The sequence below is a fragment of the Rousettus aegyptiacus genome, unplaced genomic scaffold (genome assembly GCF_014176215.1).
Source record: "Rousettus aegyptiacus isolate mRouAeg1 unplaced genomic scaffold, mRouAeg1.p scaffold_m13_p_6, whole genome shotgun sequence".
NCBI classification, from domain to species: domain Eukaryota; kingdom Metazoa; phylum Chordata; class Mammalia; order Chiroptera; family Pteropodidae; genus Rousettus; species Rousettus aegyptiacus.
The window spans coordinates 98,424,103-98,446,652 of record NW_023416309.1 but is presented as its reverse complement, the minus strand read 5'-3'; the positions used below and the strand labels follow the sequence as shown (position 1 = coordinate 98,446,652).

General features: G+C 37.4%; 1 protein-coding gene and 1 pseudogene across 1 annotated transcript; both read left to right on the top strand.

Moving 5' to 3' along the window:
* The first annotated feature begins 639 nt into the window (after positions 1-639).
* Positions 640-6,983, top strand: LOC107513869 (keratin, type I cytoskeletal 25). The gene is made up of 8 exons (XM_016150988.2): positions 640-1,127; positions 1,433-1,515; positions 1,908-2,064; positions 4,235-4,396; positions 4,481-4,606; positions 4,964-5,181; positions 5,534-5,601; positions 6,606-6,983. Exons 1-8 carry the CDS (start codon positions 699-701, stop codon positions 6,713-6,715), a joined length of 1,353 nt encoding a protein of 450 aa, XP_016006474.2. The 5' UTR covers positions 640-698; the 3' UTR covers positions 6,716-6,983.
* A 3,875-nt stretch (positions 6,984-10,858) lies between these two features.
* Positions 10,859-10,977, top strand: LOC118604333 (annotated as a pseudogene).
* Positions 10,978-22,550: the final 11,573 nt, after the last annotated feature.

The following is a 22,550-nucleotide window of genomic DNA, read 5'->3' as shown; positions in this document are numbered from 1 at the left end:
TAAGTTAATGTCCTTCTAAACTCCCACAACCCATAATAGCAATTAGGGGTGTGTTCCTAATTATCAAAATAAGAAAAAGCAGCTACCCATAGACATAAGTAAGTGTCAACAAAACATGATATATGTCAGCCAAACCAGAAGTTACTTCCCATCAGAAACAGTGGCAAGTGGGGGGGAGGTGCGGGGGGAGGAGGGTGTGGACTGGTGATTAAAGGATAAATGAGGTTGGGGAAATAATGATTCCAGTTCTGTTCTCTAGCAGAAAAAGTCTCAAAAGCACCAAAATCTACTTTGGCATAATATCCCAAAACCATGACGCCAGATTTTTATGGTGTGGTGGACTGATGAGTTTTATCTTCTAAGGAGGGAAGTAAAGAATGACTCACTCACAATTTTCAAATGTAATAAGGAACCTGAAATTGCTCCACCCAGACCCATTTCTCAGATAACCACCAACCTGAGGGCAACTGCCCTCCTACAGAAATGAGCCCAGCAAAGTTAGTTACTAATTAGGAAAAATCGTCCAATTATGCTAACTTGCTGAGGCTGGCAAGCCACGTTTTACTCTGTGTAGGCAGAATTTCATCCAGAATACACTTGAGGATTGTCTATAAAAGGGCAAACCAAACAGTTGAGATGAGAAGGCATTCCATTCTGGCTTTCACAGTACAGCTCTGTGACACGCTTACCCTGAGACCATGTCTCTTCGACTTTCCAGTGGATCCAGAAGGGCCTGTCCCCGTCCCACCACAGGATCACTCAGGCTCTCAGGTGGGGGAGCCAGCTTTGGGGCTGGAAATGCTTGCAGCATGTCTGGAATTGGAAGTGGCTTCTCATGTACCTTCGGGGGCAGTGCATCGGGAGGAAATACAGGCGGAAGCAATTCCTGTGCTGGCTTTACTGTGAATGAGGGGGGCCTCCTTTCTGGCAATGAGAAGGTGACCATGCAGAACCTCAACGACCGCCTGGCGTCCTACCTGGACAATGTGCGTGCTCTGGAAGAGGCAAATGCAGACCTGGAACAGAAGATCAAGGGCTGGTATGAGAAATTTGGGCCTGGTTCTTGCCGTGGTCTTGATCATGACTATAGCAGATATTTCCCTATAATCGATGACCTCAAAAATCAGGTAAGAAATTGCAGTTCGCAATCAGTTTTTTGAGCTTTTATTTCTAAATGTTCTTTTCCTTTATTCACTGAATACTAAAAATATTTATCATCTCCTTTTGTAATTTCTTGAAGGAAATTTCAATTTAGCATTGGACATAAACACTAAGTAGATTCAGTTGGTTAACCCCGTGATTTAAAATGTCACTAACTAGTAACTATATTAATTTTGATTATTTCCATTTTCAAATCTAAAAAAATCCTACTCTTTGCTTTTTTATTGGTTGTGATAAATTGCCTTTAAAGAGTCAAATTCCTCATTTCTAGATCATCGCTTCTACTACCAGCAATGCTAATATTGTTCTACAGATTGATAATGCCAGACTGACAGCTGATGATTTCCGACTCAAGTAAGTAGGCTTACAGAGTCAAAGAATTCATAGAGATTAATGGGAAGCATTAAATGGAATTTGTTTTGGTCCCTCCATTAAATATTACCAACTCTTAATCTAACACTGTAAAACACTTGGATTTAAGATAAACAGAACGTTATTACTTTTTTACACTTTGCCTATAAGATATTAAGTATGAACCGCTATAAAAGTAGCATTTGATACCCTAGTTCTTTTTCTGCTAAAGAAATACCTCGAAGAAAATAATAATTACTATACGATAAATTTTGAAAATGTCTCCTATGGCCAAATCTGCCACTTCCAAATTCCAGAACTCTAGCATTTGGTTATTGACTGGTGACTATTTCTACAACCATATAACAAATTGCAAATCTTTAACACTCTTTAAGGTATGAAAATGAGCTGGCTCTTCACCAGAGTGTAGAGACCGATGTCAATGGGTTACGCAGAGTTCTGGATGAAATCACCCTGTGCAGAACAGACCTCGAGATTCAGTATGAAACCCTGAGTGAGGAGATGACTTATCTCAAAAAGAACCATAAGGAGGTAAGAGCTGAATGTCTACATTTCGCCATCCCTCTGCAGACACTACACCCGATGGGAGATAGTGTGCTTGACTTCTTCAATAAGAAATTGGTCTTAATGATCCATTGTCAGACAGGCACCGGGCCTGGGTTTTCTTTAGAAGTGGAATATTTGTACAGGTTCACTCTTCCCCTCTCATTGTTTCCCATGGGGGAAAAAAAAATCATGTTTTCCAGGCCAGTCAGGGTTACAAGAGCAGTGTTTGGCTAGGTAATTATCGCTAAGTTGAAATAGCACACTTAAAAGATTACATCTAGTTAAGTAAAATGCATATACTTTAAGGACAGCTTAAGAAAACTAGATCTAAATTTCTATATAAAAGTGGCAGATTTAAAACACTTAAACATTTCCTCCATGTACACATTAAGTATATATACTTAATGTTAATACATATTCTTAATAAGTATGGCTATAAAAATAATGAGACTGAAATTAAACCATTATATCAAAATTTATACTTCCAAATAAATAGTCCATGTCCAAAGTGATCTCAGTGGGCAGCTCGATTCAAAATCAGATTATACAGGCACTACTGCAGACACATCTTTGGGATTACTTTCAGAACCATGGTTTGCTGAGAAAAATTGTTATTCTTTGAAAATGAATTTAATATTTTTAAACAGCCAGAAGACTTCTATAGGCAAGTCAGATGCTTAAAGCAGAAGATCTGGCTACGAATGCTGCTTGATTAGTCATGAGCCTGTCTTTTAAATACAACTGCTTGAAGAATAACATTTATATGGATATACAGTTCAAGTGTGGCTATAGCCCCTGGTAGTCACTCAACAAATTTTTCATGAATTGAATGCAAATGATTTTTTAATGACTCACAGACAAACCCACATACAACTTTTTTTCTTTTTCTGCTTGAACCGGGGAAGTTTTCCCTAAAGACTCAGAAGTAAGAACCTCGCCTGGAAATAGAGAAGGTATAGGGACCACCAGCGATGAAAGAATGCTAGAAACACCTGAGGGACTTGGTGCCCAGAGGAAAGAAAGCCTCATTATTGCCATTAAGACCAGTCCAGGGCCTGGGACGTGGGTGGAGAGGAGGATTCCTGCAGCAGAGACCTAAGGTGATTGATGTGATTTCTACATAACAACTTTAGCAGTGATGTCTGCCATCCACAATCTTAGATCTGACTCACTGCATCCAAACAGCACACACTTCACGTGGGATGATGTGTAAACGTTGACCACAAAATTGTTTCCTACCTCTATGATGTTGAAAATGATCATAAAAGCTAGAATTTAATTTATATGCCAGGTAGTATTGCTGGTCTTATTACTAGTAGTTCTTTCACATCCTTCAATAACCCGGAGAAGGATATTTTTTTTATCCTCAATTTTAGAATAACAGACTTGAGACATAAAGAAGTTAAACAACATTTCCAAATTCACCGAGCTATTACAGAGCAGAACCTGAATTCTCATAGAGATTTGTTAGGCATCAAAGTGTATCATGACATATAATGTCCTGTGTAAGCTTAATAGCTTAATAGACATCTAGGATTTTTTAGAAGATGATGTTTTTCCTTTACCAATTATAAATAAATATGTTTATAATTATAGATAAATGTAAATACACAAACACACTTATTTAAAATTACTTCAGTTGTTTGGAATTATTCAGACTCAGCCCTTCAACCAAATTCATGCTGTGTTCAGGATACAGCTGAGTGGAGAATGCACCAGAGCTGGTTGACTAAGTAGAATAATGACCAGTCCACCAAGGTGGAGATATTTAAGTTATAAATGAATAGAATAAGAGGTGATGGGTAATTCATTTTAAGTATTTTAAGGACTTTCATTTAGAAAAGGAATTAAGACTTCTTCTGTGCGGCAGAACTAAAACCAGTGAATTGGAGTCAGAAGAGCTGGAATTGGGTTCACCATAAGGATTCCTCTGGAGCCATTAAAATTCCAAAAATGAAACAGTCTGCTCCAGGCGGTAGCGAGTTGATCATCGTTGAAAGCTATGTCAAGTGGACAGGAAAATATGAAACGCAGAGGTGGTTCGTTGTATAGCCTGGGAGATGGAACCAGATGAATACTTACTCTTCCAAAGCTAAGCTTCTAGACTTTCTATGAGATCCCTGCAGACCTGAGCTGAACGCTTTTCTACCCCTAGGAAATGCAAGTTCTTCAGTGCGCCGCTGGGGGCAACGTGAATGTGGAGATGAACGCGGCGCCTGGCGTGGACCTCACGGTTCTGCTGAACAACATGCGGGCTGAGTACGAGGACCTCGCCGAGCAGAACCGCCGGGATGCGGAGGCCTGGTTCAACGAGAAGGTGAGTCTCGTCCAGAAAACAAGCCCTCTGCATTTTGATGATGTTCACACAACTAAGATTTGCTCCCTCACTTATACCTTTCAGAGCGCTTCTCTGCAGCAGCAGATCTCTGAGGACGTGGGAGCCACCACCTCTGCCCGGAATGAGCTGACTGAGATGAAGCGCAATCTCCAAACACTGGAAATTGAACTTCAGTCTCTCCTAGCGACGGTAGGAAAGGATGATTTCTCACCATCTCTTAGGTTATCATTTTAAATATGTGCCAGTTGGTTTTAAAGCCCTTACCATATTGAGAATATATCCATATTATTTTATGTACTTAAATTAAACATAAGGAATGAATAGGGTTGTGTACAGAACAGTTGAAACATCAACATCTATGTCTTTAGGTTTATTCTACCGAAAAGAAAGACTTGTCATTTTAAGAGTGTCACAGAGTGTTCATAACGATGTGTCAGTGTGAAATTTAAAACAATTACAGGCAAAGTTAACACTAGGAGAAAGTCATGTCAAAGCAAGTGTGTGTATCTGTGTGTCTGTCTTAGGTTCTTCACTGTTTCTTTACAGAAACACTCCCTGGAGTGCTCCTTGTCGGAGACAGAAGGCAACTACTGTGCACAGCTGGCCCAGATCCAGGCTCAGATCGGGGCCCTGGAGGAGCAGCTGCACCAGGTCCGAACCGAGACTGAGGGCCAGAAGCTGGAGTACGAGCAGCTCCTGGACATCAAGGTCCACCTGGAAAAGGAAATCGAGACCTACTGCCTCCTCATCAGTGGAGATGATGGGTAGGTAAAATAACTTACAGAGAAGATGTAATATACTAAAATCTGCAGGAAACTTAGATCTCTGGAAAGTGAACATAAACTGTTATGGCCGCATTTATTATCATAGATGTTAAATATTAAACATGATACTCTACTGCCAAGATACAAATTAGCAACATCCTTCAAAACCAGCATTGCAACGAACTCTATATTTAAGGCCTGAACATTTCAAAATCACCTCTTGAGGCAGATGTAACCCACCAAAATGTTCTCATGCAAACAGCTAAAGAAAACATACTAGTGAATCTAGAATTTAAGAGTTGCTCCCTAAGTCATTCTCTTTTGTGATGGATTCAACAATATGTATTCACAGGGCTTGCAAGTCTGGAGGTTACAAGTCTAAAGATTATGGATCTGGAAACATAGGGAATCAAGTCAAAGGTAATTAAAGTGAAGTTGTTTTTGTGTGGTTCTACTTCATTTTTAATGCCCAACTTCATTGTTTTTATATTCCCAAGGTATATATATATATACACACACACATACACATACATATATAACATGTAATTTATATTATATATATTTATTACATGTAATATTATACATATAAGAATAGAAATAATAAAGATTTGGAGTAGGTATCAGTGTGTGCCAAATGTCTAACTTTAGTGATGTGCACTAATTTAAAACAAGGTAACTTGTCACCATGTTTTTAACTAATCAAGAAATCAAAATTCACCAAAAATGAATAAGTATTTGTTCTTCTTGCATAGTTCATCCTATATGAAGATCCTATCATCCCTTTAATTTATATAATGTCTTGTTCATCTGTTTAAAAACTTTTTATTGTGATAAAATATACAGAACATAATATTTAGTGTCAATCATTTTTAAGCATATGATTCGGTGGCATTAAGTATGTTCACATTGTTGTGCAACCATCACCACCATCTATCTCTAGAACTCTTCATTTTCTCAAACTGAAACTCCATATCCATTAAACAATAACCCCCCATTTCCTCTTCCTCCCAGCCCTGAAAATCAGCCTTCTAATTTCTGTATGAATTTTACAACTCTAGGTACCTCAGAGAAATGGAATCATACAGAACTTGTCTTATAGTGACATTTCACTTAATATAATATCCTCAAGATTACTCCATATTGTAGTATGTGTCAGAATTTCCTTCCTTTTTAAAGCTGAATAATATTCTACTGTATACATTATCTATTATGTACTATATAACATATATAGTATATAATATATATTATATACTGTATATATTATATATTGTATATTGTATATTGTATATTATATATTATATATATAATATTTTTTATCCATTCATCAATCGATGGGTTCTTCGGTTGCTTCCATGTTTTAGCTATTATGACCTTATTCATTTTTTTCAACTCTCTAAAATCTCCATTTAAATTTTAATTTTTAGATCCAGCCAAAGCCATAGTGGTTAAGAAAGTTCTTGAGGAGGTAGACCAACGCAGCAAAATACTTACCACCAGGCTCCACTCCCTGGAAGAGAAAGCTCAAAACAATTAATTTGAGACATAAAAGCTACTGTATGCCAAATACTCTCCCAGAAGAGAAAGCATTATATATCTCTCTCCAGAAAAATGAGCAAGTCTAAGAAAAATATCTGTCCTATTGTCTTTCTGTTACTGAAATATAATCTCTATCTGGTAATCAATAGTGGTATCTCCCTGTTTATCTGGAAGAATCTCACATACAAATACAATGACTCATTTGATTACCCTGTAGAAAATGTCAGTTCTTTGCATTCAATAAACTTTCCTCCTTTAGCAAGTTATCATTTGTGGTATTGTCTTACATTTAAAATGTCCATGTCTGTGGCACAGATATATGAACACCTAACAACTTTTAATTACATGACAACTTTTATAAAATTAACAGATTTCCCTCTAAATTTTCATGAGAGTTTCCCAATAATTCAAAATGAGAAATTCAAGATGAATAAAAATACTTTCTCTTAAATCCCCAATCTGCCATACTTAGACATAATAACAAGCCTGTTCCCTTTCATAATAGCAAAAATGTATACATTTTAAGTTCATATGTAAAATGAGGATATTAATAGTATTTCTCTCAAGTGGTTATTGTACTGATTAAATAAATTATTATAAAGAGAACTTATGGAGTAAATAAGTAAGCTCTTGATAAATGCTAACTTATTTTTTAATACTCAATATTTATGATTAATTTTTAAATATTATTTTCCTTTTGCATATATATTTTTTAAATATTCCAAGTGTAAGGAAGGCTAAAGCAAAAGTTGTGGTTTATAATTCAAGTTCTATTAATGGAGCCATTCACTTGTATTACAAAGTACACTTGATGTTTATAACTCTCTCGACTAATGGATTTATCTTTAATAAAGAGGGAAAAATTAAATTAACTGAAAGCATAATTTTCTCAGATCAAATATTACCCCTAGAGATTTAGTTGACCCTTAATCATCAATGAATGGATTATCCATATTGTAATCCATCCATAAAAATTTGATTTCAGGTTCTATCTGAGAACATTAAGCAGAAAAAATGATGGGATTCTTTAGGGGCACCATAATTATCCCTGAATTACTTGAATTATCTTTTTTAAATGCAATTCTAGCCAGAGACCACTAAAGTCAAAATGCCTAATTATGTCTCCCATCAGATTAGGTGAAACAAAAACTTAACAATCTTAGAGAAAATTCATGAGTTCTCAAAAACGTAGCTTTCTCCATAAATTAGAGCATAAAAGACATTCCCTGACAAATAGAAAGTATTTTTTCATTTTATGCCACTTGGGTTCTGTGCCACTTTTACCATTCATTTAATAACAATAATCAAAAATTTTCTCAGTAATCAGACTCTCTTATTTAGTAATAGTACTACTTAATTTCAAAAGGGTTTTTGAAATTTAAGGATAAATCACCACTTTGTTCCTGGTTCACTGGAGAGTTTACTCACAGCAACTATGAGAACGTTCAGGTGTTTACATGGATGTTTTACCTGATAAGGTCTCATTTCATGAGGAATCCAAATCTTACAAAATGTATCTGTCCTTTCTTAGACTTAAAGTTACAGTCACACAGACCTGTATAGGCAATAAAACTGCCCAAATGGTAGATTTATATTGTTCACTGAAAAACAATATCAACTAAGTGTTTCAGCACCAAAAAGGATTTATTTAGGGAAAAGAAAGGGTTGCAGCCCAGTGCATGCAAATATGGCAAGCCAAGTGCAAACACTGCCTGGCCTACCAGGACAAAGAAGGAAAAAGGAAATTAAGGGGAAGGGTAGTTGCAATCACAGAGCTTAATTGTAAGCATAGAGTTCTTCCTGTAGGGGTCTCGCGATGACATCCGGTGCAAGAACTCCACCCATAAACCCTCGCTTCTCCCATAGACCCTCCTGACTGATTATATTCACTTAAAGTCCCAGTCAATTTTTTATCAATTTTCAATTACGGGGATAATCTAAAAGGAAGGATGGAAATAGTGTTAAACTGATACTTGATTGTCTTAAAGTATCTCCACAAACACCTCTGATTTGCTTTTTTTAAACATGTATCATCATGCCACTTAGAGGGTGCTCGCACATATTAACTGAACATTTATAACTGGTGCTTTCATATTTTTTGTGTGGAATAATTCCAACTCAGTCGCATTTCTCTTCTAATCTTTGTAGAGGAACGTAAACAGGCTGTGGAAGCAAAGACAATACTACTGTCTCTTATTCATTGATTTGGTCAAAAAATTATCAATTAAGTGCTCACTACAATCTTAGGGACTAAGGATCTGTGGGAATCCAGATAAATTTTACTCCTGCTTTCACAGCGTTCATGTACTAATGGAGGGAGACAGGGCATAGGCTAGTGAACAAACGAGAGGACATGAGATGTTGCTAAATGCCTTGAAGACAATAAACAGAGTGGTAATTTGGGAGCTGTATTAAAATTAAGCCCGGGATTTAATTTAGAGGTACGACTGAATGATGACATGGAAAGGCCAATGCCATTGAAAGAAGTTTTTGTTACCTATATTTTCCGAGAGGAGGAGGCATGTCGCAACATGCAGGGCCACATGGGAGCACTAGTTTGGTTGAGAGACAGAAAGAGGCAAGGGGAAGCCAAAGCCAAAGTCCCAGAACGTGGGAAAGGCAAGACGGAGCAGAGTAAACAGCTTAGTATAGGCTAATTTGAATAACTTCTTTGTGTTTTGGGCTGCAGGGGTGATCTCTAGTTGCTTGGTACTTGGCCTTGGGATGATTTAGGGCAGAAGAAATATTGGCTTGATATGTGGGCATTAGATAAGGAGATGGTTGGGGCTATAGACTCAGGATTGGGTGGATTGCATATGAAAGACCATGCTCCAAGCACAGTCTTTTGCTATCTCTAAGAATTGGCTAGCCCTGGGCAAGAAAGCTTTTCAAAATGTCAAAACATCATAAAATACAGATGATAAAAAGCATGATTAATGGGGGGGAGGGGAAATGTGGTGCCTTTAGATGGGCAGTGAGTGGAGACTTTTCAAAAGGGATGACATTTGAGCTGAGGCCCAGGATGAGGAGGAGCCAATCATGAAAAGCATTGCAGATGGCTAGTGTAAAGACCCGTGGGCTGGCAGAAAAAAAGATGACTTGTTCCAGAAATAGAAGCATGGCCCATGTGGCTAGAGCAGAGTAAGCAAAGAGGAGGGAAGTGCAAATGAGGCCAGGGAAGAAGCTGGACTTTATTTAAAATTCAGTGGGAAGCTATGGGAGGTTCAGACCAGAGAGTGCCATGAATCTAGAAAAATCACTCTGGTCACTGTGTGGAGACTTGATTTGGAGGAAAGCAAAGGTGAAAGCAGGGAGCCTCTTGCAGTAACCTACCTGAGACATGGTAGAGACGTGGCCTGGCCATGAAGACTTCTACTTATTCTCTTGTGGGAAGTCTCCCCAGAATGCCCACTCCATATCACCCATGTCCATATCCTCACTCTGTGCAGGAATTGCCTGTTTCCCACCTTTCTCGTGACTTGGTCAATTGTAAGCTCTTGAGAGTAGGGGCTATTTCTATCATCTCTGAATCCTTAGCACCCAGCACAGGACCAGAACTGAATGAACAAATGATGTGACTCAGGCTTCTACCAAAACAATTCAAAGCTGCACCCTAAGGCCTAAAAGGAATTTTAAAAATTAGTCGGATCACTCCACCCTGTAACATACCTAGCATGATAAATATCTAAAAGGCATTCATTAAAATGAATGCAAGAGAATCAGATAATCGATTTAAGGGGAAAGTTACACAATAGTTTTCCTAAGATAATTTAGAAAAAATTTTGCCTCTAACAATTGTAACAAAAAATCTTCCTGTAGTAACAAGGCCACACTGCAAAAAAATGACAATTGCCTTGGTAATGTCACAAAGCAGTGATCCTCGGCTTTCTTCAATGTATGTTTCCTTTGTGATAAACATGAAAACATCATGCCAGCCCCACCAGAAATTCTGACATGTACTCCCATCTCCTCTCCAAGTTGAGGATCATTATTACAAAAGGTTGCCTGTAAAGCTCTGCATTGGGGTGCCCAGCCCACACCCCACTCCCCAAGCTGAATGTCCAACAGGGAGAATATTTGTACAGATTTACTAAAAGGAATACAGCAAGGCTGGTACATGTCATTGAAATGCCACTGCCCAGTCTACGGCCATGCCACCCCGAACATGCCCAATCCAGTCGGATCTTGGAAGCTAAGCAGGGTTGGGCCTGATTAGTACTTGGATGGGAGACCACCAAGGAAGACCAGGTGCCATAGGCATAAAAAATAAAAAATAAGAGATTGTAAGCTGACAAGGTCCTTGCAGTCTATGAGGTCAACCAAGGGTTGCCTCGCCAAAAAAAAAAAAAAAAAAACGAGAAAGCAAGAAATGGCCTCAGCTATGGCCCCAAGCTTGTCTCCATGACTCACTCCACACCATCAAGTAACTAAACGCACAAGGCACAGCAAGGGCCTCCAGGACTCACGCCACACTCACCAGAATGCTGATGTCTGTTCTGATTCACCGGTACCTTTACCAAACGGTTGTTAACATATTTTGAATATCATGCCTGGTTTTATCCATTTTTCTTTTTTTTTCTTTTTTTTCTTTCTTTATCCACATCTTTTTAAAAGCCTCAAGGAACTATTTGTAGGTTCAGGAATGGTCTGATGTACAGAACTATGTTCCACCAGGCTAGGTGGTCATTTTCAAGGTCATGTAAAAGTGACCAGAGCAGGATCCCTGTGATAATTCAGACTGTAGCTGAGTGTTCTTGGCTTCAGCTGGCAGGTCAGGGCACGTGGCTTAGACCTTCTCCTCTAATTCATCTCATTAATGAACCAAACTAAGAAAAACATATTCTCTAACTTAGTTGTTGGAGAAGGCAGCATTAAAAAGTGGTTCAAGGATCAAACTCTAAAATGCCTGGATTCAGAATAATTTCTGCCTCTTTAGAGCTGTGCGTTCTTGGGCTAGTTATCTAACTGTTTTGTGTCTTAATTTCCTTACCTATAAAATGGGGATAATGATGAAAATACCTGCCTCAGAGAGTTGTTAGGGGGTTAATAGCCAATCTATACACTTGGAAAAGTGCCTGGTTCATATTATGCCTTTAATAAATGGAGCTAGTATTATGAAGAAATAAAAATGTAAAACTTAATTTCATGGTATCAGAAAACTTTAAAGAGCTTAGAGATTATCAAAGAGTTTAGAGATTATCAAGTCCAGGCCAAGTTTCCCCATCAAGGGATCAAGGCCCCAGAGATGAAGCAATTGATCCAGAGTCATCGCTGGTACTCAGAATGAGAGAGATAATCTTATCGATGCTTTGAAAGGTGAGTGACAATTCTCCCTACTTTACCTTAAGGCTCAGGCAATAAATTGAATAAATCAGCCAACTAAAACAAAAGCATTCAGGGGAAAATTGACCTCATTCCAATGAATGTGTTGCCAAAATGGCAAGTCTACAAAGAAAAGGGAGAGAATACAGCTCCTGATCCTATCCTTTGTGGTGTGCATGCCTCCAGCATAGACAAGATGTTTCTGCTCAGGTGGGAGGTACGACCTGGCAAGGTGGTTAACATGCTTGAACTTGTGTCTAAACCAGGAAATAGCTGAAAGCTTTCCAGAAAAGGAAGAGGAACAGGAATACTTTGCTTTAGCAGGACCTTTTAAATCTGTTTGTTTAAAAAAATAAAAATAAAAAAATCTATTATACGCAGTGCTGAGACATGGCTATAATTTTTAAATTATCTAGAAGATTTAGTAACTTTAAAATGTAACCAAAAATATATAGGTATCAATAAAGTTTTAACATTTATACACTAATTTAATTTTTATAATTCTTTAATCCCCAGCTATAAAACCGCATACAGAACCTTTGGCAACTAGCCTTTTCCACTCTAATTTAATGCTCTGCACCAAACCATTGATACTCTCAAATGTCATGATGCTCCAGTGACTTGGAAGTTGTCATCTAAAAGTGAGAAAGGAAACATACTTCTCTCTCTTTTCTTAGCTCTGTTCTGCAAGGGTGTTTCAGGAGTCACCAGACCATTCTCAGGTTCAATGACTTAATAGAAGGACTCACAGAACTCAGAAAGGCTGTTATACTCATGGTTATGGTTTATTACAGTTAAAGAATAAAGATGAAAATCACCAAAAACAAAAAGAGGATAAGGACAAGTACAGGAGCTATGAGGCATAGCTTCCAGTTATCCTTTCACAGTGGATTCAGATAAAATAGCATGTATTTATCCCAGAAATGATGTGTGATAGCACATATGCAGTATTGCCAACCAGGAAAGCAAACCATGGTGTCTAGGGCTTTTACTGGGGGTCGGTCACATAGGCACAGAGCGCCTGTGATTCACCTTAGTTTCTCAGTCTCCAGCCCCTTTAGAGGCCAAACTGATACAGTGTAGCCAAGGGTCCCTCCATAAATCACACCGTTAGTGTAAATTGTCTGCAGCTACAAAGACGTTTTTATCAAGAAGGATGTTCCAAGGCTTAGAGGCTGGGTAAGGGCCAGACTTTTCTTTGGAATATGCAGGGTCTGTGCATCCCAAGCCTGAAGAGTTAACCCTACACTGTAAAGGGATCTCATGGCAGGACCCCAAGACTGTACAGAGTTCCACTTCAGGACATCCATCCCCAAGAGCATTCACCCCGAACTGCCAGCAGGGATGAGCACTCCACACTAAAGACCTCCATGCCCCTTGGACACCCAGCCTCTGTAGTCAAGTTTAGCTCATGGTGAATTTCATTTTTCTTTAAAATGAATTCTCAGAGACGTTCTTCAATATTTAGCATCTGTCAGGTCCCTGCTTATCTGTGCATGCACATAGCCAAAACCCAAGCATGGAAAAGATGAGATCCTTTCACAGAAGGCCTCTCAACCCCTATGTAATGCATAAGGTAAAAACATACTCCTGGGTATACCTAAATCTTACTCAGAATCAGGGGATTTAATAGTATTTGGAAGATTTGACAATATAAGAGAAATTGTGTGTGTGAGTTTGTGTGTGCACACGCGTGCATGTGTAGAATAATTGAATCAAGGCCAACTTAAGAAAAATTTATATTCATTGAAACCATTTTCCAGATAATTGAAGCAAAGGCGGGAAATTCAATCAATACAAATAGGCATGTTTCAGACATATTAGAAAATAGTATTTTTCAACTTATTGCTACAATTAAGTTTCTAGGCTTAGAAATGCAACAAATACAAATAAGTACTCTCTTAAGTTTGACATAATAAAAATTTATCTTCCAGATATAAAACTCTCTCCTCCCTTCCTCCCTACCTTCAATATCACTTTCTCTTAATCTGGAGATAGAACTCAAAAGAACAAACACCAGGATCACAATTAAATGAATAGCGATTACGCTTTATGTTTATGACTTACTTTAGAACTTTAATATATAGATACATAACAAAAATTTGATATTCATAAAACTCTGGAAGATAAAAAATATGATGACCATTTACAGATCAAGATCCAGGCTCAGAGACGTTACTTGTCTTGTCCTCTGTCACGAAGCAATTAAGTGACAGTACAGGACTTAGATTCAGACTCCGATGGCCATTCCAATGTTCTTCCCACCAAACACACTACCCTATGAATTTGGTGAGGATTTCAAAAAACTCAATTTCTTGAAAAAAGGAATTTTTAAATTTTTTATTCCACGAAAAAATGTAATTTTATATAAAATATTTTAAAACATGGGCAGACATAGAAACTATTAGATATAAACTTCTCTTCAGTGTGGACTCAGAATGTTTAGTTTTATGCCACTGATCAATGCCAAATGAACAGAAAGTAAATTATATTCACTTCTGTAAGAAGAATTCACCAAAACAGAGACTGAATGCTTCTGGGTTAATGAAATAGTGTGACTGTGAAAGAGTCATAAGAAAATTGGTAGATTTCATGGGAAATTTGCTTAATTGTAACTTTTGCCAAACTTATTTCACATGGAGCATCTGAAAGCAAAGTTGATGGAATTAGAGTAAACGATATAAAATATTACTCATTAAAAAGGATTAAAACTTTAATTTAAAAAAATATTTTACCACACTCACACATATACATACATATATGAAGAGGTTCTTTCCCAAAGAAATTATACATTGCAAAATATAAAATATCCAATGGTAATTTTTAAACTGCTACAACAGGACAAAATTTAAGGGGAACACTGAATTTCGTGAGTAAGGGATCCTAAAAACTAGAAGATGCATGTTCTCTGATCATAAACTTCGTCTCTCCAGGTGTGACCTTTCAGTGTGGGATCTCGTCAGGGTAAATGGGTGGTCAGGGACACCCTCTGAGAGGCACTCAGCAAAGGTGACAGCTGTGAGGAGAGGATGTCAACAGTGAACTTACTTCAATGTAGTGAAATGAGTGTTGGGTGTAGCCAAGAGACACAGGTTCTAACCACGGTTCTTGTACCAATAAATTATATAAAGGAAAGCATAACTTTTGAGTTTCAGTTTCCTTCTCTGTAAAATTTCCTCACTGCCTCTCACAACTCTAATAATTATTTAATCATGCCGATATGTACGGTGTTGTTAAAAACTGCTAAAGTGGTGTTGAAATGGAGCAAAAAAAAGTCTTGAATCTGATGAATCATTAAAACAAACTTTTAAAAAAATGACACGATGCAGATTAGAGACAGTGGTGTAGACGTAAGTGCGAGTTCCCATGGTGACAAACACTCCTACAGTTAGGGCAGTGCCGTGATGTGAAGACAGGATCTACAACAGTGAGCTTTATCCACAGGAAAAACATACCATCTGGAACCTCAGTTAAAAGATACAGTATGAATAAGTTGCTGATTTAAAAATCAAAATCGGTAGAGGTTTGGTTCAGCCAGAGATTACAGAAAATAACATCCAGTAATTGAAGAATTAATGAGCCAAGAAAGAAATCTATACTCCTCAACTCCTTTCTTATAGTAATAGTTTTGTGCGGGGTTAACAAAATGATCCATTACAACATATACATGGCATTAGAACTCTATAATGAATAACCAGGAGTGCCTAACAGCAGGAACACAGATGTTCTCTCCAGCATCTCCTACATCGGTCCCAACAGCTTGATGCTGGAAAGGAATTTGAGGAATTGGTTCTTATGGAGGTGGCACGAGACTTTGGAAGCAGATGACAGATTGGGTCTGGGTTTCGGTGGTGGAGCAGCAGCAAGAGACTGGGGAAGAAGCCGAGTTTCTACTGGTGGGTAGCAGGATCCGGTTGCTAGTGTGTGACAGAGGTGCCATGAAGTACACAGTGAGATGATGGCAAGGTGAGCTGCTAGGACCAAGTTACAGAAACTGGGTCTCTAACTAGGGCAGCTAAGCAAGGGAAGATGATAAATCAGCCATCGGCAATCAAGATTCTACAACTAGGTCAACTATTGGGACAAGTAACCTGTATTGTTTCTTGGTAGGAAAAAAAAAAGGGAAATTATTTTTTGAAACTTTCTCAACATTGTGAAAATTACATAAGAGAAGACTTGCTGTGATCATGTAAAATACAACAAAAATTATATCCAAGTTCTTTAACATTACGGAGAGTGACTTGTCAATTTTATTCCCAAAATCTAGCAGTGTTTTTTGCAAGATGCTCAATTAATAATTGATAAAAGTTGACTTATTATTGAAGTATAAAATATAAACCAATAAGAAAATAGAATGATAAAATATATAATGAAATAGAATAATAAAATAATAAGGTAAATGATAAAATCACAAATTATATAATTGTAAATAGAACATAGGCAATAGAAAAAATAAGCAGAATTGAGAAATGAATATAATAATAAATTGAATAACAAATAACAGAATAATAAGTGATAGAACCATAAGTGAATGGAGTAATAGGTCAAAGGTAAACGAATGAAGAAATGGCACCGACTATTAACTACTATACTCATCATAAACAGTGCAATGAATCAAAAACAATCATATTACTTTATTATAATATATATTACAAGCAATAAAAAATTTATTAAATTTTTTTTAATTTATCTTTTCGTTAAATCTATCTTTCCCAAAATAAATTACCCTGAAACTATCAAAGTTTCCAACTCTAGTTTTTAAAATCTTAATGTGTAGTAGGAAGATGTGATTCCAGTTTTTCAAACAGTTGGTTTGTTCTAATTCTTTGAGTACAACATCAAAATCAACAGAGTAATGTAAGGGAGAATGTTTTTAATCTTATCAGTAAACAACAAATCAAATGCATATGTCTTGGAGCTTTGTTTAAGCAATACCATTAACTACTTTGAGATCTTAGAGAAATCATCACCCTGGATCTTAAATTTTTAATTTTAAAGGAAATGAATTGGTCTATATTATTTTAAGTTCTTCATCCCTTTCTAAGTGATAGAGAATTATTCAAAATTTGCCTAAAGTCTTTGGACTAGATAGCAGGAAATTACATATAACTGAATAGAAAATAATTTGGAAATAATCTTATTTAACCAATTTTTAACCACTGTCCAAAAGGTATCAAAATGGAGTTTATCTATAGAACAAAATGGAGCTCAACTGCACAGCTGATGTCTTGAAAACTTTGACAAGAAAATTAAATTGAAGAAAGGGACATCACAAAACAGAATCACGCTTCAGTGTTTTTCTACTTCACTTCCAAAATAATGAATTTTGGGAATGAACATCTTCGAGGTTCATTTAAAAAAAAAATCAGAGAAGATAGAAGTATATATATTTTTGTTTTAATGTAGTTTAATTTTTTTTCTGTTCCTTTTAAATTAGGCAATGACATGGAACAATATTCCAGTAGCAGCATAATTACTGGAAGGAATGCTGCCCCCGCTATAGACCTGTCTCGACGTTTGAATGCTGATAAATATAACATGAAACTCTTGTCAGGTAGAACTATAAGGAAGCCAAAGAATGTTCAATTATTACAATAGCAAGAGAAAATATTTCCATTAGTAATAAAATGGGAGTGTATTTCGGAGCTCTGTTCAACTGTGATACTACAGACCAGTGAGTCATGGCCAACTCACTTCTCCACAGAAGCAGCTGACCAAGCCAGAGATGAGATCATGAAACTGAAACGCATTCTTCATACCCATGACACTGAGCTACTATTCTTAATAGCGAAGGCTATGAACGCAGCTAATTATGGTCTTAAACTTAAATTAAAAAGAATCCATACATAGGGTCTACATGATTTTTAAAAATAATTATATATAAAAATTTCAAAAATAAAATCCCTTAGAAAAGGTACCAAGAACCTCGGATATACATAATAGAATACCAGGTGTATGTAGTGAAGATGTAAAGCACTCGAATCAGATGAAATTAGGCTGTTCTCCCAGCTAGTCTTATGGAATAAGCAATACACTAAAATTGCAAATAAAAATAAAAGTGATCAAGCCATACGTGTGAATATAGACATACAATTGACAAAGCACTTACTATAATCCTGTGTACTAAGTAGGGCAGGAATCGTTATCCCTAAATTTACAGGTAAGAAAACTATGGTTCTAAAATTCTTGCTATTTCTTTTTTAGATTCAAATAAAAGCAGAAGAACTAGGACAGTGACTGATAATGGCCAAGTGATTTCATCTCAAGCCAATAATATTTTTGATGTAAAATTCAAATAAGAGTAAGATATAGGCACCTGTACTCTACCCCCAAGAAGTGAATGATAATCTAAATAAGTGGAGTACTCTAACAAGCCTGAGGAGAGAGTTGACACTACTGACGTAACCATTTCTGAAATTCTGTGCTCTTTATTGGTTTGGTTTTGTCTTTAAAATGAAAAATGTGTTTTCCTTCCTAAGCATTCTACCTCGACAAATTTTCCACCCATTGCAAATCAATTCTATCAGTCTTTACTATTTTGTTACATGCTGATTTTTTTTAACAACAGTTTTATTGAGATATAATTCACGCACCATGTAATTCACCGGTTTAAAAGTGTACAATTCAGTGATTCTTAGTATATTCAGAGTTGTACAACCATCACTGCAATGAATTTTAGACCATTTTATCCCCTCAAAAATATACCGTATTACCCGTTAGTAGCCACTCCCCATTTTCCCCCACAAACCATCACTGCCAAGCCCTAGGCAACCATTAATCTACTATATGTCCTATAAATTACCTATTCTAAACTTTGCACATAAAGGGAATCATACCGTACACGGCCTTCTATACCTGGCTTCTTTCACTTATCATAATGTTTTCAATATCCGTCCATGTTGTATATACCAGCATTTCATTCCTTTTTGTTGTTAACTAATAGTCCACTGTACCAATACACCACATTTTATTTATCCATTCATGAAATGATAAATATTTGGTTTATTCACACTTTTGCTATTATGAATAAGGCTGCTATGAGCATTCATGTACAAGTTTTTGTGCGAAGATCTTTTAATCTGTTTCATTTAATATGTTTTCATTTCTCTTGGGGATACACTTAAGTGTGGAATTGCTGGGTCATATGTTAACTCTGTTTTTACCATTTTGAGGAACTGCCAGCCTGTTTTGTATAGCAGAAGCTGCATCGTTTTATATTCTCATCGGCAGTGTATGAGGGTTCCAATTTCTTCACATATTTCTCAATACTTGTTATTATCTTTTTTATTGTCTTTATTATGGTAATCCTAGTGAATATCAAGTTGGTGTCTGTCTCATTGTAGTTCCACACTGACTTTTCAAATCTATTGTTTTCTATTAGCCCAAAACCATGCCCCAAAAAAATGATTATGAGATAATCATAATCAAAGCCAGCTTTCTTATGGTATCCAAAATGCATACATGTTAATTAAGATGACACCCGCTCTTTAAGAACCTACTCTCTACCTGAAAAGGCAACACTAATATGAAAACCAAGTGTTTTTTAAAAGAGGAATTATAAAGAATGACTTAAACTTCTAGATATCAAAACATTGGTAGAAGGGACACCGTCCAGGGCTGACGCATCCACTGGAAGCACAGGCTGCTGACAGCTCAGACCTGGGCCCCTCATTGGGCATCGCCCTTAGCGGCAGGGAGCTCCTTGCCCGAGACTATACCCTGCCCTCAGGAGGATGCCCATGGATCAGTAACAGACTAATGGGGAGGATACAAAGGCTCAGCCTCTTTGCCTCAAACTGGACAACTCTGAAGGGCCAACTCAACTGTAGCGCTCCTCAAAGGATCAGCTGGAGCCTCCATTAAAATTCCATTGCAGTCAGCCTCTCCCTCCACCTGTCCTCCCTTCCTCACTTCCTTACAGGTATATCTCCCAAGAGAAACTCCAAAATAAACCTCTGCACCCATTTCTCCATCTAGAAGTCTATCTCTGGGGAACAAGAATTAAGAAAATCGTTTAAAGGTCTAACAATTAAAATAATGTGTCATTGACACAGAAGTCAAAACCCCAGAAAAAGACCCACCTATATATATATAAATGGTAATTTCAAATCGGTTGTCAAAACATAGATTATTCAAATAATCTATGGTTACTGGAATTACTAGTTAACGAAGGTGGTGGTGGGAGTGGGGAGGGTGTTAAATATTTACCTCATATCACACACCAAACGTAAATTCCACAGAGATTACAGAAATATAAGAAAGTAAACGTTTGAGGGAGTCAATGTTTTTAAAAAACAAAGAAATTTTAGATATTAAAGGAATTTTTAGATATTAGAGGCTTTATAAATTTAAAAAAAAAAAAAGCCAAAAGCATGAAGGTAAAAATTTATCTGTATCGAGAAAATAATACACGGTAAGAAGCAAAATGAAAGCAAAAGGAAACATTTCAAGCCTTAATAAAATATAGTAAAATTCCATTCCAACACCAAGGAGAATGTGCACAGCTAACCAATCGACCTGCTCCAGATTTGGTCACGCAATCTTAATCTAGTCCTCAGTGCGTTTCAGCGCCACCTGCTGGCATTTTTCTTCTCTGTCTAAAATCAAGAGAGGATTCTGGGACAAGCCGGCATCCAAAGAACAGCAGTTGCAGGAATCTGCAGCCTGTTTAGATAGCCTGACTCATCCTCAGCCTACCATTTCCCAAACTCCCCTTCCCTAACCACTGCCTCCCAACCCTTCCTGTCCACCTGCCATATCTCCCCTCCTCATCCCAGAAGATAGGGACTTTAGCTGGATGCAAAATGAGGACTAACATCCAACCAGCTTATGTCTAAATTTTCAGCAGTGCCACATGGTACCAGGGGTTCTCACTCTGCTTGTCATAGATGACCGTCCATATATGACTAGACTCAGATGGGAGAACATTGCCTTGGATGACTTCCTAGACAAACACCCTCTTTTTCGGTCACCTACCTTTATCAGGCCTCCCTAGACACCTAGGTGCCAGTTAAGGAGGACTTCTAACTCCTAACTTCTAATTTGGCATGATTTCTACCAAATAAGCAGTACTCTCTACCTAGTTCTCAAGTACAAGTGTGAATTTCTGCAGTTTAGTATCTCATAAAGAAAATCCCTCCTAATTGTAATATAAAACACATTTGAAATCTGCCCAGGAAGTAATGCACTTAACCAAATTGCTAAAGATTAGCACGTGAAGGAAATTTGAAAATTACACAGTCCTATGTAATAATTTTACAGATCAGGAGACTGTGGCCTCATCTAGAGACATCCAAAATTTTGGAATTTGAGAATGGTTTTTATAAAATTGTGTTCTAGTCCTGGTGGACAGAGGACCTGAACAGGTAAAGGTTCCCCTGAGCCTAAGTGTTCCAATATCACCCATTCCTTTCTTATGAAACTATTATTTTATCACTGGGAGTTCTTGACTGAAAGAATAACCTGTCTGAGATCAGAAGGTCAAATGAAGTTGAAAGGTCAGACTCAGAGAGACAGAGGGGAGGACACCCAGCAGATTGGCTTAGCTATGGCAAGAGAATGAATAAGGGGCTGGGCCTCACTGCTCACATTACAGTCTGAGTTTCATACATCTGTGGGTTCTCTGAATAGGAGGACGTTGTCTGTCTGGTACGAAGAAAAGCCCAAATGACCTTCTAAGCAAAAATAATTGATAAATTCTAGGCTCACTTCAGTCTGTATTGACTCCGAATCCTGGAGGACAGAAGCACCTCAACCCTTACAAAGTCACATGCCCATTCTATTCACTCTCCATAATTGACTAAACAATATTCAGTAAAAGTAGAAAATTGAGCTGTTTAAAGAGATTCTAGAGCATTCATACTCAGTAAGTACGAAGCTAAATTATTTCCTCCCAGAACAAAATTTGGCAAAATGGTATGATGGAACAGATGCTGGCAGAGAAGAAGAAACCTTTGAACAGATATGCTTACTTGAAACTATAAAGAGAAAGAATGGAAAAGGGAGATGAATAAAGAAAATAGGAAAGAGGAGAAAGAGTGAAGGGCAAGAAAAAGTCACAGAGTTGGCGGCTTTTGGCTCTATTTTTGTAAGTAGTTTGTAACTTCTTTGGTGTCTGACAAATAGCATAGATATGAAATCAATGTATGAAGGGTGCCGGACCCAATGGGAGTGACTTCTCAGAACACTTATTATTACACAATCCTTTGTTTTCTTCCAAGTAGTTGAGCCTAGTGGGGCTCACAGTGACCACCACCAAGACACTGACCTAAACAATGATTCTCTGCAGGTGTCTCCAAATGATTCTGGCAAGGCTTTCCCTACCCACTCCCCAAACAACTTTCTCTTACCAACAACCCTCCCAATACACACACACACACACACACACACACACACACACACACACACACACGGAGGAAATCACTGAAACAGAAGGCAGAGAATAAAGGTTTAAAACAGAACACACAGTAAAGGACAAAAGTGATAAATGACGCAAGTTGTTCATGAAGTCA